Consider the following 17,525-nt stretch of genomic DNA (forward strand, 5'->3'; position numbering starts at 1 on the left):
TTCTCTTATGATAGCGTGTAATAATTCTGCTAATGTAATATTATGCTATAAGATTATTATGGTACATACAATTATGCTAAATCAAAGTCGACCAAAGTAATGTTCTGTAAAACAATATTCTGCCAAATGTGTCTTATGCATGGTAGTAATAATGCCAACTAAATTTTCTGCAAAATTACCATTCGACTGAAAGTGTTTCTGCGAAACATGTTATGCGAAGTGTGTTTCGGACTAAAATTATTCTACCAGATGAGGGTAACCCGGTTATTAATCGTTATGACTTGTGATAAATCCTTAGATCAATTATTCCGAATAAGTTTATTTCCTTCAACATTATGGATTTGTACATCTATGGACTTTGATTATTAGGGCTAATAAATTTTATGACTAACAATACTTATGACTTTCAAAAATCAGAACTACAATTTCTGACGTTTAATTTTATGACTAGTGATAATATGACTAAGAAAAATTATGACGGAAAACGTTATGGATAGTAAAAATCGGACTTAAAAAATTATGGGAACCAATAGAGACCCGTCAGTGGCGCTTCATTTGAATAGCCTCGTGATAGAGGAGCGTTAGAGAGAGAAGAGTGTTTTGAAGACAGAATCGAAGGTTTAAAATGTACATAAGTAATAAACAAAATTGATGATGAATTTTGATGTTCTATTCTTTTTTTCACACAGCCAGCCGGCAGCCCATGTGCAGAAAATATTGCTTGTTATAAAAATTACTGCCTGTATAGTTTGGTTCCCTGTATGATATTTGTAACAAAATTCAACGTTTCTATGGTAGGTCGAATCTTTGATCGTAATAATTATCATATAATTTTAAAATGTCTCGTTATTCAAAATGTAACTTATAGGTACTTGAGTTGTACTGTGCGTGCTAAATATGCAGTCTGCCTGTATGCAGTCTTTCGCCGGCTCGGCGCTGCGGACTACCTACCTCGCAACTCGCAAGTCGCAACGCAACCCCAAACACAAGGCACATGCATTAGCTTAAGTGAATATTTATAATAAGTACCTATATTTATTGCTACGCGTTCTGTTTTATTGCAAAAAAAAACCGGCCAAGAGCGTGTCGGACCACGCTCAGTGTAGGGTTCCGTAGTTTTCCGTATTTTTCTCAAAAACTACTGAACCTATCAAGTTCAAAATAATTTTCCTAGAAAGTACTTATAAAGTTCTACTTTTGTGATTTTTTTCATTTTTTTTAAACATATGGTTCAAAAGTTAGAGGGGGGGGGACGCACTTTTTTTTCATTTAGAAGCGATTATTTCCGAAAACATTAATATTATCAAAAAACGATCTTAGTAAACCCTTATTCATTTTTAAATACCTATCCAACAATATATCACACGTTGGGGTTGGAACGAAAAAAAATATCAGCCCCCACTTTACATGTAGGGGGGGTACCCTAATAAAACATATTTTTCCATTTTTTATTTTTGCACTTTGTTGGCGTGATTGATATACATATTGATACCAAATTTCAGCTTTCTAGTGCTAACGGTTACTGAGATTATCCGCGGACGGACGGACGGACGGACGGACGGACGGACGGACGGACGGACGGACGGACGGACGGACGGACAGACAGACATGGCGAAACTATAAGGGTTCCTAGCTGACTACGGAACCCTAAAAAGATACTTTTTATGTGAACCTACAATTAATTTACATCAGGAAAAACATACAAAACAATGAATCTTGCCATAAATATTGTAAACGGGAGATATAAACCTTTATAATGTAGAAACTTATCGGTTTTGAAAAAAAAAAACCAAAAAAATATTCCTCAGGCCAGAATCGAACCCAGACCATACTAGTACTACACTCAGTCAGTAAGCGGCGTTACAAACCACAGTGCCAAACTCTGCTTATGACTACTGGCCAAAATGCGCTAGTACTTTTCACATTGTACATTGTGAAATAAACAATTTGTTTTAGTACTAAAACAGGAATTATCTAATGATAATTTAGATACATTTTGTTCCGGTTATCGATACGGCCATTGATGATGCCACAGGACCCTCTGGTTCGAGTTTAAAATTTTATGATACGTCAATACAACATTCATATTGATTATTGACAAAAAAAATCTTCCATAATACGACAGCATTCCAGCCGCGGGTAACTGAAGGCCTTGGTCACTTTTCTTTAGTTTACTGCATTTATTTCCGTTTATAATATGTTTAGTAGTTTTTCTCGTTAAAAAAAATTTGCATATTTATAGCATTAAAGTGTATTAGTACCCATACATTCGTACAGGCAACTCCTGGCGCTAGTAGCTTATAGTATTGCGATCTAGTACAAGCAACTCCTCCTAGATGGCGACTTGTTATGTATGGTGGTCTTGAATCTCGATCGACGTATCGTATAACAGGGGTGCGGGGAGGGGAAGTAGCGAGATCGAGCAAGGGCATTCAAACGGGGGACCGTCTTAACTTCTGCCAAACCAGAGTATGGTTTGTTGGCAGACGAGGCTCCTAATACATAAGGTTCTATATCTACTTATATTATTTACTAGCAATGGCAAACAAGACAATACAGCACTGTAATATCTTGTTTGCCATTGGGTAGGTGCATACGTAAGGTTCACTACTATTATTACTTATTAGTTTTTAGATATATTATGTATTAAGTTTTTTCGTTTATCTTTACTGTTTATCTATCTGTATACACAAACCTAAGTCTTGGACTTCTGATTTTCTGTGAGTGACTAACTTTCATGAAACAATTTGTGAGTTGCAAAAAATATAATAACAAATACTGACTTTGTAGGATGCGGTAGCTGCAGGAGGGTTAAAAGGAAGTCAACCCTCTCATCGACCTCGCTCGTTGTCATGCCAGCTATCCACCCGAAGTAGATCATGGTTTCCCTGATGGAAAACTCTCCGAACAACGCCACTTCCTGCGAACAAGGATATTTCAATAAGTAAAATATGTAGTCTTTCATATTCATTTTCATGAGCTATGTAATGTAAGAGCTATGTTTGACGGCCGGTCTGGCTCAGTCGGTAGTGACCCTGCCTGCTAAGCCGCGGTCCTAGGTTCGAATCCCGGTAAGGGCATTTATTTGTGTGATGAGGACAGATATTTGTTCCTGAGTCATGGATGTTTTCTATGTATGTAAGTATGTATTTATCTATTTAAGTCTGTATATCGTCGCTTAGCACCCATAGTACAAGCTTTGCTTAGTTTGGGGCTAATTTGATCCGCGTACGGTGTCCCCGATATTAAAAAAAGATGTTAGTGTCTGATATTGAATAATTATCTTAATGTTGACTCGTTCGTCTTTAGGCAGCTTAAGTGGGCCACAAGCATCCTGAAAGATGCACCAAAATGGTTACCGAGTGGGACCCACCGACCACAATACAGGCAGTGCAGGCAGACCGCAAAGGATTTGGTGCGACGACTTGGAAAAAATAATCCGAATTGGTAGGAAAGGGCAAGTGATAGGGTTGAGTGGCGGAAAAGAGGGGTTATCTTTGCCAACAGGCTAGTAAAAAAACAGCGTGAGGATTTCTTGCAAATATTTAGTCTTAGGTAGGAAGAAGTGTAAGATTCCAAAGAGTCCATATCTAAAGCTGCTGGGATGAAAATTTCTTCGTTAATTATAATTTATATTACAACAAACATGAGCTGCCTGTATTATAGCATGCAAGGCAAATGCGATGCGGCGCTCCGCTGCACCCAAATCTATTATTGCTGAGGAAAGCCGCAGATTATCTAAATCAGAGGAATCATTTACACTTCAGCTTTATTGAAGTGAAACTTGAAATGTCACTTCCAACTGACAGCATTAACCCCTCAAGCGCCTTGTTCCAAATCTGTCCCAGACAATTTAAATTGTAATTCAGCAGTTCTCGAAAAGTTTATACAAAAATTAAGGAAAAAGTTAAATTTGTTTTTATTAATTCCTATTTTGTTACCAAGATTTTGTTGATGAATTGATATTTTATTAGAACATATTTTTTATTTCTTAAAAGTCATTAAGGTTCTCTAGTATCTATACGTTGTTTTTTAATTATAACTATTAACCCGATAGAGATAGTATATAGCGCTTCGTTTCGTGAGCGATTGTGCCATTCGGCTATGCCAGACATTTCTGTGGGCGTCATTTTTTAGATTTACTATTTTAGTTTAATTTTAGATTTTATTTAGTTTAATTTTTTTTTAATTTTTTTTTAAGTTTAATTTTAGATTTAATAGTTTAGTTTTATTGTAAGATAATTTTATGTCCCTAATGTTTTATTATGTTATAATAACTTTATAAACCCGTATATATCTTACGAAAGTCGACTTATATTACTAAATGTTGGTAACAAAATAGGATCAATTAAAATTTGCTGACGTGGCTATGTACAAAGTTGCCGGGAATTGCTCAATTAACAGTATTGTCTTCGGTTATCGCGATAGTTACTCATGAAATAAAACTATGGTAACGGATTAAATCGCGTATAATGAAGCGCGTATAATTTTCCTCAGTCACCCGTTGACCACGAACGCTGTGTTCGAAGCGTCGGGATGAATTGAAAATTCATTAAATACGCGATTTAATCCGTTTCCATAGTTTTATTTCATGTGTGATTAACAGATTGAAAGTTATTAATTCAGTAGCAAATTTTTGACAACGGCGTTTCAGGGGTTAAACGTTTAACGCTCACTGACAGCGTTAAACATTTAACGCTCAGTTTTGACAACTCGAAATTCTTAATATCCCATTCTATTTTCATTTCCACATTACGAAGTTTCACTTCTTCCACGCGGGGGGACTCCAGATTTTTTTGTAATATCACAGGGGCTACATAGTTACTCGTTGTAGGTAAAAATACACATATGGACAAGAAGACCATAGAATTGTCAGCTCAAAGTTATTATAATTTGCTATTGATTTTTTTAATTTTGTGTTACATGATTCAATTCAACCAATTATTCCAATTATATACAATCCATTTATCAAATCATTTAAAGTCTGTAACATACCTACATATTTATTAAGCCAGCAATTCCCGAAAAGTTAGTACATTTGGATCACTCTCCGATTTTGATAAAAATTGGTAGGCTGATAGAGTCCATGATACTGAGCAATATTCACTACTTTTTTTTTTATGGGATAGGAGGCAAACGAGCAGACAGGTCGCCTGATGGTAAGCGATCACCGCCGCCCATGGACACCCGAAACACCAGAGGTGTTGGAGGTGCGTTGCCGGCCTTTAAGATGGGTGTACGCTCTTTTCTTGAAGATTTGAAGGTCGTATCGGTCCGGAAATACCGATAATATATATATACCGAAATACTTCCACTAGGTTTCCCAAAATGTCCCAAGTAATTTGTTTGAAACTTTCCTTTTTTTTGTTGAGACATTTTGGGAAACCTAGTGGATCTTGCTCAGCATCATGGACTCTATCAGCCTACTAATTTTTATCAAAATCGGAGACGTGATTCAAATGTACAAATTTTTCGAGAATTATAATAGTAACTAGCGACCCGCCCCTACATGTAAACCTTCCTCTAGAATCACTCTATCTATTAAAAAAACCGCATCAAAATCCGTTGCGTAGTTTTAAAGATTTAAGCATACATATTTTGCTACCTGGGCAGTATCGTTGACCAGAGTGGAGGAACTGAAGCTGACATTGAAGCTCGAATAAACAAAGCCCGAGACGCTTTCGGTCAGCTTAAACCCGCGGTGTGGAGCCCTGACTAGAAGAACTAAACTGAGGATCTTCAACTCCAATGTAAAGACCGTATTAATGTACGGGTGTGAGACCTGGTTTGTCCGCAAAGACCTAATGTCCAAACTCCAAGTGTTCGTGAACAAATGCTTGAGGCAGATCCTGCGTATCTTTTGGCCTAACTGGATCACAAACGCTCACTTGTGGAGAATAACTGGACAAGCACCCGTACACGAAGAAATCCAGACGCAGAAATGGCGTTGGATTGGACACATCCTCAGAAAACCTGATACCCACCTATCCAAAATGGCCCTGACCTGGATTATATTATACCCGGCAAGCGGAAACCATGCCGCCCTAAATCGACCTGGCGTCGTTCAGTTCAGCAGGAGCTCAGGGTGCTAGGCATGGGGTGGGAGGAGGTTACCCAAACTGCCCAAGACCGGAGTAAATGGAGAAATATGATTCGAGCCCTACACCCCAGCAGAGGGTAACAGGATGTAAAGAAGAAGAAGAAGCGTACATAAGGACATAGGAACAGAGAAAGCGACTTTGTTTTATACTATGTAGTGATAGTGATAATGTATAATAGTAACTAAGCTGTAGTAATCTGTACACAAATGTTATTGGGATCGGTGCATGATTATTGTGAATATTAACTATGCAGAGACGCTGTACTCTGCTCACCTGATATAATATTAACTGTAATTGGATGATGCAGAATCCTAATAAATCATACTTATATGAGCGTAAATACAATAATTAAATTATAATCCTAAATAGATACCATACACTAAAGAAAAAGCGATCAAGCCCACTATTAGCAAAGCAGGGAATCGAACCCGGGTCTCATCAGCTATCGCGGCTGACGTGCTAAACCACTACACTACCCCGACCACCGAGGTACCCGTCGAAATTTATCTAGGGTATGTTACAGTGGCGGCTGGTGAAAATTTCTGCTAGGCAACACCAAAGCAAAAAGAAACCTACCTTATAGGTACTTTACTAGTAATCAATTTTAGGCAAGCCGGTGGGAATCGGCTTGTATGGACCAGCCGCTACTGGTATGTTATCTCTGAAGGCTAGACGCCTTTGACCAACTCCAAGGGCGAGCAATGTATGCTTGCACCACCTACCTCTATATGAACCCTTTTGCAGGATTACGATATAACGAGAGAGTTGGTGCTGCCATCTATCGACGTTAATAGTTAAATTAACCGGACTGGTCTAGCGGGTCATGACGTGACGTCTGTAAAGCTGACGGTTCGAGGTTCGAATCCCGGTAAGGCCTTATTTTTTGCAATAAGCACAAAATTTAATAATTGTACCCGAATCATACACTGAGAGAAAAAACAAACAATTTCATGTTCGTTCAACAAGTTTTTTGGTTAAAATTGTACCTACGTGCTCTTTGGTTCGAACAACAAGTTAGATTTTGTTAAGTGTAACTAGTACATTCTACAAGTTACTTGTCATTTGAATCAACAAAATATTTGAATCAATAAGTCGATTTTATAAAAGCAACATGACACATTGTTATAAAAAAATATTTGGCTGATTCAATCAAATATCTTTTTAAGTCCCCCGACGCAAAAACGACGAGGTGTTATAAGTTTGACGTGTCTGTCTGTCTGTCTGTCTGTCTGTCTGTCTGTCTGTCTGTCTGTTTGTCTGTCTGTCTGTGTGTGTGTCTGTCTGTGGCATCATAGCTCCCGAACGGATGAAACGATTTCGATTTAGTTTTTTTTTGTTTGAAAGCTGAGTTAGTCGGGAGTGTTCTTAGCCATGTTTCATGAAAATCGGTCTACTATGTCGCGGTCGGGGGTTTTTTCAAAATTTTAATTTTGTGGTTAGGTTATAACATTTGATCTTGTTGTTCGTACAAATTCGACTTGTGCCATCAATATTGTGATTTATTCCGTTTACTAAAATACTTATGTTTCAAACGGTTATAAACTCGCGAACAAGTCGAACTTGTTAAATGCACAATTCTAATTTCTCTCAGTCTCTGTTTCCTATCTACTTAAGTAGATATTTGTTACCTATTCTCTATAATTATTATCGTTATCTGAGTCATAACAAAAGGATTCTTGAGGATACAATTGAATTTAGTCAATTTGTGTAAGAATTTTTCTGCATTATTATTATAGGAACATAATATTAATACAGTTCAACTAAATTAACCTTCTGTATTTAAAAGGCGATTCACATTGATAAAAAGTTTATTAATTATCCTTGGCACGTCTATCAGATAAAAATGTATAATTTATGTAATATTTTATCTTTAATTAGCAACTTTAAGTAACACAAGTTGAAAATCGAGATAAGGTAATTAATATTAGTATAATTTTTTTAAAACAGATATGTCATAAACTCAATTTTAAGTAACAATGGGTACCCATTACCCAAAGCAACATAATTTTCTTTGGCATTTTAGTATTGCCTTGATCAGTAAGTATTAAATAGAAATGTGTAACAGTTCTCCTCCATGCGTTATCTTGGCATTCGCCACGGCTTGTGACAGCCTGCAGCCTAGGGTCCGCTTTACAGCTTGACAGTATGAACATTCCAAAAAGAAATGAAATCAACAGCATAATAAAAATTGGCGTCCGTAAAACGAGTGAAAAACCACGAAGTGTATCCACAGGTAATCCGTAAAACTCGCCGGTAATTTGGGCATATCCCTATAAATTACCTTCGCTCGCCGCCGTGCCGGGGATTAAAGTAAGGAAGCTGTTCATCGCCAGCATCCTTGGTACAATGCCTCAAGGGCCTATTTTAGATACTAATAGCTAGCTTTGAAGTTTAGTCTTAGCTTCTTAAATAATAATGTAAATATGTTCATGTAGTACGGCGAAATTATGGTCAAAAGCTGCACTTTATGCAGAAAGCAAGCCACTTTGCACAGTGATACTAGGGACCAATACAAACGTTTTCATCCGAGGAAACACGATTTTCATCCACTAGAATTCAAGATGGCGGACATTTTCCAAAATGGCGGCCGCATATTTTTAAAAATTTATAGAATCGTAACGGCTGCACCGATTTTGATAGTTGGGGTGTCTATCGCATCGTATTGAAGAGTTCATTAATATAAAAAAATAAAATCATAAAAAAGGTAAGATGGCGGCCGAATAATAAGAAAAATATGAAAATTTCAAACTTTTTTTTTCATTCTCGTGCAATTTACCAATAATTTTTCTATGATATGGTCACATTTTTATGTATTTAAATTAAACCTCATAATATTATCTATATAATAAAATAAAAATCATGAAAATCTGTTGAGTAGTTTTTGAACTATACTCATTTGAAATGGAGCGCGCGGATTTGAAAGACGTTTTCGCACGTGATGTAAACAATTTTGGAATCATAACGGCTGCACCGATTTTAATGGTTGGGGTAGCTATCAGTTTGTATTAAAACATTTATTTATATAAAAATTAAAATCATTTAAAAAAATAAAGATGGCGGCCGAATAATAAAAAAAATATGAAATTTTAAATTTTTCTTTTATTCTCACGAAATTTACAAATAGTTTTTCCACCATATGGTCACATTTTTATTTATTTAAATAAAATCCGATATTAACGTCTACAAAATGAAACAAGAAACATTAAAATCCGTTCAGTAGTTTTTGAACTATACGCATTGAAAATAAAGCGCGCGGGTTTGAAAGACGTATTTACACTTGATATGTGATGCATCGTATCGTTTGGTACCGCTATACACGCAAGACTGATTATTTATTTTGGTCTCAACTTACTATATTACTATTCAGAATCAATGGTTTTAGTATTTATATATATTATTAGTTTTTTATTCCGAGTTTAGGTATATTTAGACACCCCCCGTAAACTTGTCCATCACATAATTTTTATTTTAATACGTAAAAGAACTTAAATGCACATAACATAACATTTGTATTAATAGCAATTGTCCTTTCCGAGGACTCCAGAGATAATTTTCGACAACTTCTGTAGGGGGCTACGGAAACATATATTAATACAAAACATATTTTTTACTTCTCGTCTAGGTTATACTGAAAAATAAAAGAGATACAAAATAATATCAAACAAGGGAATAATGATAACATAATAATTTATAGTAATAGCATAGTGGATACCCCCTCCCAACTGAGGGGGACTGAAATCTTCTCGAGGCTGAGGCGTAGGGTTAGAGCCGGCGTAGCTTTATTTGACATTCATATGCGCATTGTAATATGCCTACTTGAAAAATAAATATTTCATTTTCATTTTTTTTATAATATCATTTTTGCAAAATACTTTTTATTTTGGCAGATCCCTTTGCAAATAAAACATTATTAATACATTGCATTATTTGCATTGCGCCGCGCAGGGTAGACCCACAACACGTACAGCGTATTGTTTCGCAGCCTTTTTCACAACCGCAATTGTCCAAGTATACATATTCATACCATATCTCCCTGTTTTCAGACCACTGCAGTACCCAACTATCGTTGTACGTCTTCCAACCCCAGGATGATGGAAGTAATATCCAGAATATGGGGCGTTGTTATACGACACGGAGTGCTGCCGATGTTGGTTAGGTACTAATTTATTTTCGGTGGTAAACAGTTTCATGCTCACCAAGTTAAACTGGAGTGAACTTTTCAAGCATGGCGATTATTCCTCCCGGAAGACTTTGTAGTTACTGCGATGTTTCTATCAAAGCTGGTATAACTTCAGTGTGTGTGCAAACAATGTTTTAGAACATGATTTTTTCCTTTTGTATTGAAAAAAGAAGTGGTATCAGACGTAAAAGCGTAAAAACCACGAATAGCAGTAGTACCTTATACTCCGGTAGGTTATTCTCATTTGAAGTCTTAAGAAAATATACTAGATAAGAATTGGAAATTTCCCAATATAATTAGCTCCACAGATCACATTCTTAAATGCCAAATTGGGACCGTTCTTAACACATATTTTAGTGAGCAAGCATGGACTCAGGCCTGTTTACCGGTATGGTTTGGCGGCTGAGGCACTCGTAAAGTGTCATTTTGCCGTCATTCCTGCCTCCATTTACATCACGTCCGATCTCGCACGTAACGCCCTGAAAGCCTCCACGGCTACAAACTGCGAGATAAACTCAACGAAGGGCATTGGACACTCTAGCATCCGTTACCACCCTGAACTCACTCGAGGTCTCACATGAGGCAAAGACCTTTCGAGGCTCTAAGCTAGGTCCAAACCCGAATCTGGCCTGACTTTACGTCTATCCTTCACCCGAAGACTCCAGTGGTTTTTATTTAAATACCAAGACATCTGTATCGGAAGATGTGAGGATACGCGTGAGTCCCTGTTCCGCCACATCTTTTGCGCGAGGTACAATGAGGCTATCAGCTTCTTCCGGTTACGTTCCTATGGTTTACCCTGAAATAGCAGAGCAAATGTTCTCTGAGGAAGTAAATTGTTTAGAAAAAAAAATCACCACATTTATAACATCAACAGGCTATAGTTTCTCGAAAAAGTCTTGTTGGTTGTCATGCTGAACTACCAAGACATCTGTATCGGAAGATGTGAGGATACGCGTGAGTCCCTGTTCCGCCACATCTTTTGCGCGAGGTACAATGAGGCTATCAGCTTCTTCCGGTTACGTTCCTATGGTTTACCCTGAAATAGCAGAGCAAATGTTCTCTGAGGAAGTAAATTGTTTAGAAAAAAAAATCACCACATTTATAACATCAACAGGCTATAGTTTCTCGAAAAAGTCTTGTTGGTTGTCATGCTGAACAGTGTATTCCTGGAGGAATAATGGCCAAGCTTGAAAACTTGATCCGCAGACTCAACATTTATAGGTTAACTTGGTGCGCAAGGAACTGTTTCCAACCAAAATTAATAACCAGCATCCCACCAACATCGCCAGCACTACAAAAACATACGCTCCTTGTCACAGAAAACAAGTTATTTTATACATAGATATTTCTGAAGCCCCCTACAGAAGTTGTCGAAAATTATCTCTGGAGTCCTCGGAAAGGACAATTGCTATTAATACAAATGTTATGTTATGTGCATTTAAGTTCTTTTACGTATTAAAATACAAATTATGTGATGGTCAAGTTTACAGGGGTTATCTAAATATACCTAAACTCGGAATAAAAAACTAATAATGTATATGAATACTAAAAACATTGATTCTGAATAGTAATATAGTAAGTTGTGACTAAAATAAATAATCAGTCTTGCGTCTATAGCGGTACCAAACGATACGATGCATCACATATCAAGTGCAAAGACGTCTTTCAAACCCGCGCGCTTCATTTTCAATGCGTATACATAGTTCAAAAACTACTGAACGGATTTTAATGTTTTTTGTTTTATTTTGCAGATGTTAATATCAGATTTTATTAAAAAAAATAAAAATGTGACTATATGGTAGAAAAACTATTTGTAAATTTAGTGAGAATAAAAAAAAATGAAAATTTCATTTTTTTTTTATTATTCGGCCGCCATCTTTATTTTTTAAATGATTTTAATATTTATATAAATAAATGTTTTAATACAAACTGATAGTTACCTCACCCATTAAAATCGGTGCAGCCGTTATGATTCCAAAATTGTTTACATCACGTGCGAAAACGTCTTTCAAATCCGCGCGCTCCATTTCAAATCAGTATAGTTCAAAAACTACTCAACGGATTTTCATGATTTTTATTTTATTATGTAGATAATATTATCAGGTTTAATTTAAATACATAAAAATGTAGCCATATCATAGAAAATTTATTGGTAAATTGCACGAGAATGAAAAAAATAGTTTGAAATTTTCATATTTTTCTTATTATTCGGCCGCCATCTTAATTTTTTTTATGATTTTATTTTTTTATATTAATTAACTCTTCAATACGATGCGATAGACATCCCAACCATTAAAATCGGTGCAGCCGTTACGATTCTACAAATTTTTAAAAATATGCGGCCGCCATTTTGGAAAATGTCCGCCATCTTGAATTCTAGTGAATGAAAATCGTGTTTCCTCGGATGAAATCATTTGTATTGGTCCCTAGTATCACTGTGCAAAGTGGCTTGCTTTCTGCATAAAATGCAGTTTTTTTCCGTAAGCCCTATGACTAATGTACTTAAATAAATAAATTATTCAAGTAAACTAATTTATTTCAATCTAAGTAGTATAATACCTACGGGTTTATATTGTTTCCCATAAAGTTTTAAGACATAATGTATTGATTGACTACATTTTCGTCAGTCATAGTCTTTTTTTTTTCTTAATGCCCCATGTTTTTGTCAGGATTGCTTAAAAACAAACCTAACTTGAGTCGCTTAATGTCAAACTTAGGTAAATCCATTCAGCTTTATATAAGGTTGAATAATATAAAATAGTACATTACGATACAAGTGCGTAAGAAAGAAAGTTCGAAACGAGTGGCGATAAATTAAAACACGACCGAAGGGAGTGATTTAAATCGACACGAGTTACGAATTTCCTTTCCGCACGTGTATCGTACGACGTTTTTCAGTACAGATGACCCTTCAAAGTTTCGACCTAGCATATAATGAACCTCTTCTCGCACTAGTGCGTAAAAAAACAACATCTGTACTGAAAAATATTATACGATCTGAAAGATAATCAACCTTACAGCAGAATGGATTTACCCAATTTTGAAGTTAAGCGACACACTAAATCTAACCTATGGATAATCTTAACGAAAATTTTGGAAGTTTAAGTCCGTTTTCACATTGATCATCCGATCCAATATCGGATGTCGGAAGGATTTCAATGGAAAAAATTCAAGTCCTACATCCGATATCGCACTAGCAATTACAGAATTATGACTACGAATAATCGAATGATTCTGAGATCAAAACATTATGACTTCTAGTGTTTCCTGTATAAACTTTAGGTATTCTTTTTTCTACGATTAATCTGTATTTTTTTTTCAAGTTATAGATTTTTTTTGCATTATTTGTCTTCTTTAATTTATTGTTATAATTTTCCACTACAAACTAGACACATTTTTTATGTAAAAGCCAAACTGCCACCACTCTCATGTCTTGTAAATGGCCGGAAATGTGTATCTTCATGTCAAACCCGTCAACTTCCGGCCAGCAGTCGCATCGTGAATAGCCGGCCTTAATGGATCGTATTCAGTATCGATTTCGACTGAATTGCTAATGTGCAGAGACAGGGTTAAAATACACGCAATTCTAAAAGCCAGTAACCTTTTTCCATTCAATTTTAGATCTAAATGCCATCTACTTAAACATACAATCGAGTGACCAACATAATTTTGTGATTTAGATTTTTCGGTGTTGAAAGCAAATAAAACGACAAACAGTTTTGCGTGGATTTTGAAAGAAATCTTCAAGAGTATTTCATGTTGATTAACTATTCATGATTTAATTTAAATATTTAGTAATGAATGCATGAAATCAGTGGTTTATTAATTCAGAAGCTAGACTTATAAAAAATAATTTAAAATTGCAGTGTCAATCCCCAAGTTATGATGCCATAGTCTTTAGAAAATTGTGCATAAACATTATTAGCATTGATTTAAATTTAATATACTTGAAACTATCATATTATTCTTGCCTTGCTTTTTTCCTCCCTTTTCTTTTCTTCTGTTTATTGAATAATAATGTGCAGTATTTTATTTTAACAATTACTCCTTTAATACCGATAAAGTCTCTTCAGTTATCTGTAATAATTGACGAGTTGAATATATAGGTAATACTGAGCAACTTTTAATATGGTACCAACCTCGAATCACAAAAAAAAACTTGGATACCAAAATTTCAAGGTCAGACAGCTGAAATATCTGAAAAAGCCAATTGTTTTCGAGATCTCAGGGTGGTTACATAATACCAATTGATATATTCACTTACTGATGTCCAAGTTGCAAAACTTAATTATTCTTGGAAATTTCATGAAAGGAAGCAGTATAGGAAATTTAAATGGAAATTTTCAATCTTGATAAAAACTGAGGAAAGTTTCAGAATTCTCCTATGTTGAAAATTTCGCATTTTTGGGAAGTTTTCGTCGGCATACCATTATATTCACCCCTTAAATGATTGTAGGTAGGTTACAAAATTAATACCCTGTATAGGTCTCTCAATTTATCAAAGATAGTCCCTGATGGTGGTGGGTGACTTATATCATGTCAACGTAGCTAAATTTGCTTCCTCGGCCATCCGATGGCAACCTATGGTTATTTATTGCAAATATTACCTAAACTAAGGACGTCTTATATACACGAAGTATTTATGTATTTTAGACGTTTTGATATGAGGTAATATTAGGGGGCGATTAAAAGGGTTTCCTATGAGTAATGTCGTTAGTTTGAATAAGGATGGCGTCTCTAAGTAACTTGGGTAAAGTACTCCATTTAGTTGAAGTTGACTTAGTCGTGTTAGAAACTATTTCCAACACACTCTTCTATTGGATGTCTAAAATCTTTAAAGGAGCAATTCTTGTAGATTTATTTATTTATTTTTATATACCGACGATCTCGGAAACCGCTCTAACGATTCCCCTGAAATTTATTATGTGGGGGTTTTCGGGAGTGAAAAATTGATCTAGCTTAGCCTTAAGATCCAGGAAAACGCGAATTTTCGAGTTTTCATGCGTTTTTCTTTCGCGTTAGTAAACGCAGAATATGGTCGTTAATTTCGCGCATCGGCTAGGCGTAGCTCAGTCGTTGAGATCGGTCTAATGTTCGCGAGCACATGGCAGGTGTCAGGGTTTCGAATCCCGGCCAGAAATAGAGTTTTTCTTTTGTATTTATAAGTTTTTTTTTTCTCTAAAGACGTGATATAATAAAATAGAACCGAGCGAAGGTCGATCGCCCAGATATTAGTCTTAACTTTTAGAACTTTGAAGACGTTAAGAGTATCTTTTGATATTCTCATTAATTTTATTTATGGAAGAAGCAAGAAGATGGTTTACGACATCCTCAAGCTCCTCGGATATCGAATCTAGACTTTTGGAATCAATACCTATTTCTCTACACCGGCATACTATAGCTTATTGGCAAAGTATTCCATACATCATTCAGTTCGCAACTACGTATGTACAGACACAGGCTCGGCCTAGTTAAGGAACCACTGTTTTAACCCTTGAAAAGTTCTTGCCTCAATTATTATTAGGACCCTGTTATGTCCTACTGCTGGGCAAAGGCCTCCCCCTCTTTTTCCAATCTTCCCGATCTCGGGCAGTTTCGGGCCAATTATTAAGGAAGCAATCCAAACCGTCCCGCCATCGCCGGCGGGGTCTGCCAGATCCTCGCGTTAGGCCGGGTTGCCACTCTGTGGCAATCTTAACCCACTCGGCACGCTCACTCGGCATGCGGCAGACGTGTCCAGCCCAGTCCCACTTTAGCTTGGCCGCTTTCCGAGCCACATCGACAATTTTTGTCTTGGAGTGCAGCGTAGTGTTCCGGATACGATCCATTAATTTTACGCCTAATGCGCAGCGCTCCATAGCTCGCTGGCAAACCCCGACTTTGGACCTCTGAGTTTGCCTCAAAATGATTGTTTTTTATTTCAATATTGTCTTACCTGAGGCATGTACCCGACTCTGGGCCCAGGTACTCCACTGCCACGGCTGCCAGGCCGGCCTCCAAGCACCCAGATTTCTCCAGAGTTCAACCGACGGCGGCCGACAATGCAAGAGAGGAGGGTGGTCTTCCCGCATCCTGAGGCGCCTAGGAGACCGTATCTGCAAGAAGTGTTTGTAGTTTTAGTAATTTGTAGTTGTTTGTAGTTTTTCGGAACTTATATGCGATAAATGTCATTTGATCCAGTCGCTTTTCGGTGAAGAAAAAAGATCGTGAGGAAACCAGACTAATCCCAATAAGGCCTAGTTACCTTTCGGTTTGAAAAGTTGCTTTCGTAAAACTAGAGTCTACGCGAAATCTTGGGATTAATTGTCAAAGCGGACCCAAGGCTCTCGTGAACCGTGGCGAATGCCGTGATAATGCAAGGAGGATGATGAGTAGTTTGTAGTTTTAGGAATACCAATACATTTTTAAATGTGCTTACACCCCTCAGTCAATTTCTATGGAAGCTTTGCATACGTAATTTTTGATAAGTATATCCGATTCATATCGAATCCAAAGCACATTTTTAACGCATATAAAAATCTGAAACTTGCAGCGTGTCTCATTAAAAGCTTTGATTGGATAATAATTTTAATTTAGATAATTGTTCATATAAATGGTATACAGGGTGTAAACCTAATACGAGCGAACCTCTTAACGGTGGTGAGTATAGGGCATAAAAAATTGAATTAGTTAACTTTTACTTTAAATTGAAATATTTTTTTATCCATACAAATTAATTCGGCCCACAACGTAATGCAAACACACTCGCGTTTAACGCTCGTTGACAGTTGTCATTGTTTGTCATCGCAACCACGTTTACAGTACATTGCTGCTGGGAAATTTTTCAAAAATTAATTACGGGCTGAAAGTTTAGAGTAACTCAAAAACACCTCTTAATTAATGATAACAATATTGAATTATATGCCTGGTTTCATTTATCGCCCTTATTAGGTTTACGCACTGTATTTTCTTACATATAAAAATGGAATTGTAGTTAAATTCAGCATTAAATATATACCTCGAGGTACTTACTAATAACCAGTTTAGAATCTTTTAGATTACCTACATCTACTTTGTCTAGCTATACTGAGGTAATATATACAACAAAGTCTAGCTAAAAAATGCAAAAAGGAAGAAACGAGATAATCATAAATCATTTAACGAAAAAGGATCCATTAACGTTTCTAAAAATATTTTGATCTTAAACGCAGTCATAATAGTACAAGTACAGAAGGCCCACTGCTTCACGAAAAATAATTAAA

At 36.3% G+C, this 17,525-nt stretch overlaps 1 protein-coding gene across 1 annotated transcript in view; it reads right to left on the reverse strand.

Moving 5' to 3' along the window:
* LOC125238198 (ABC transporter G family member 20-like) overlaps nucleotides 1-17,525 on the reverse strand; it is a 159,500-nt gene that overhangs the window by 48,001 nt on the left and 93,974 nt on the right. The window contains exons 5-6 of the mRNA XM_048145470.1: nucleotides 16,220-16,379; nucleotides 2,784-2,920 (exon numbers count right to left, since the gene is read on the reverse strand). Coding sequence (XP_048001427.1) covers nucleotides 2,784-2,920; nucleotides 16,220-16,379 — 297 coding nt within the window. The remainder of the gene's footprint in view (nucleotides 1-2,783; nucleotides 2,921-16,219; nucleotides 16,380-17,525) is intronic.

Source organism: Leguminivora glycinivorella, chromosome 23 (genome assembly GCF_023078275.1).
Source record: "Leguminivora glycinivorella isolate SPB_JAAS2020 chromosome 23, LegGlyc_1.1, whole genome shotgun sequence".
In the NCBI taxonomy this organism is placed as follows: Eukaryota; Metazoa; Arthropoda; class Insecta; order Lepidoptera; family Tortricidae; genus Leguminivora; species Leguminivora glycinivorella.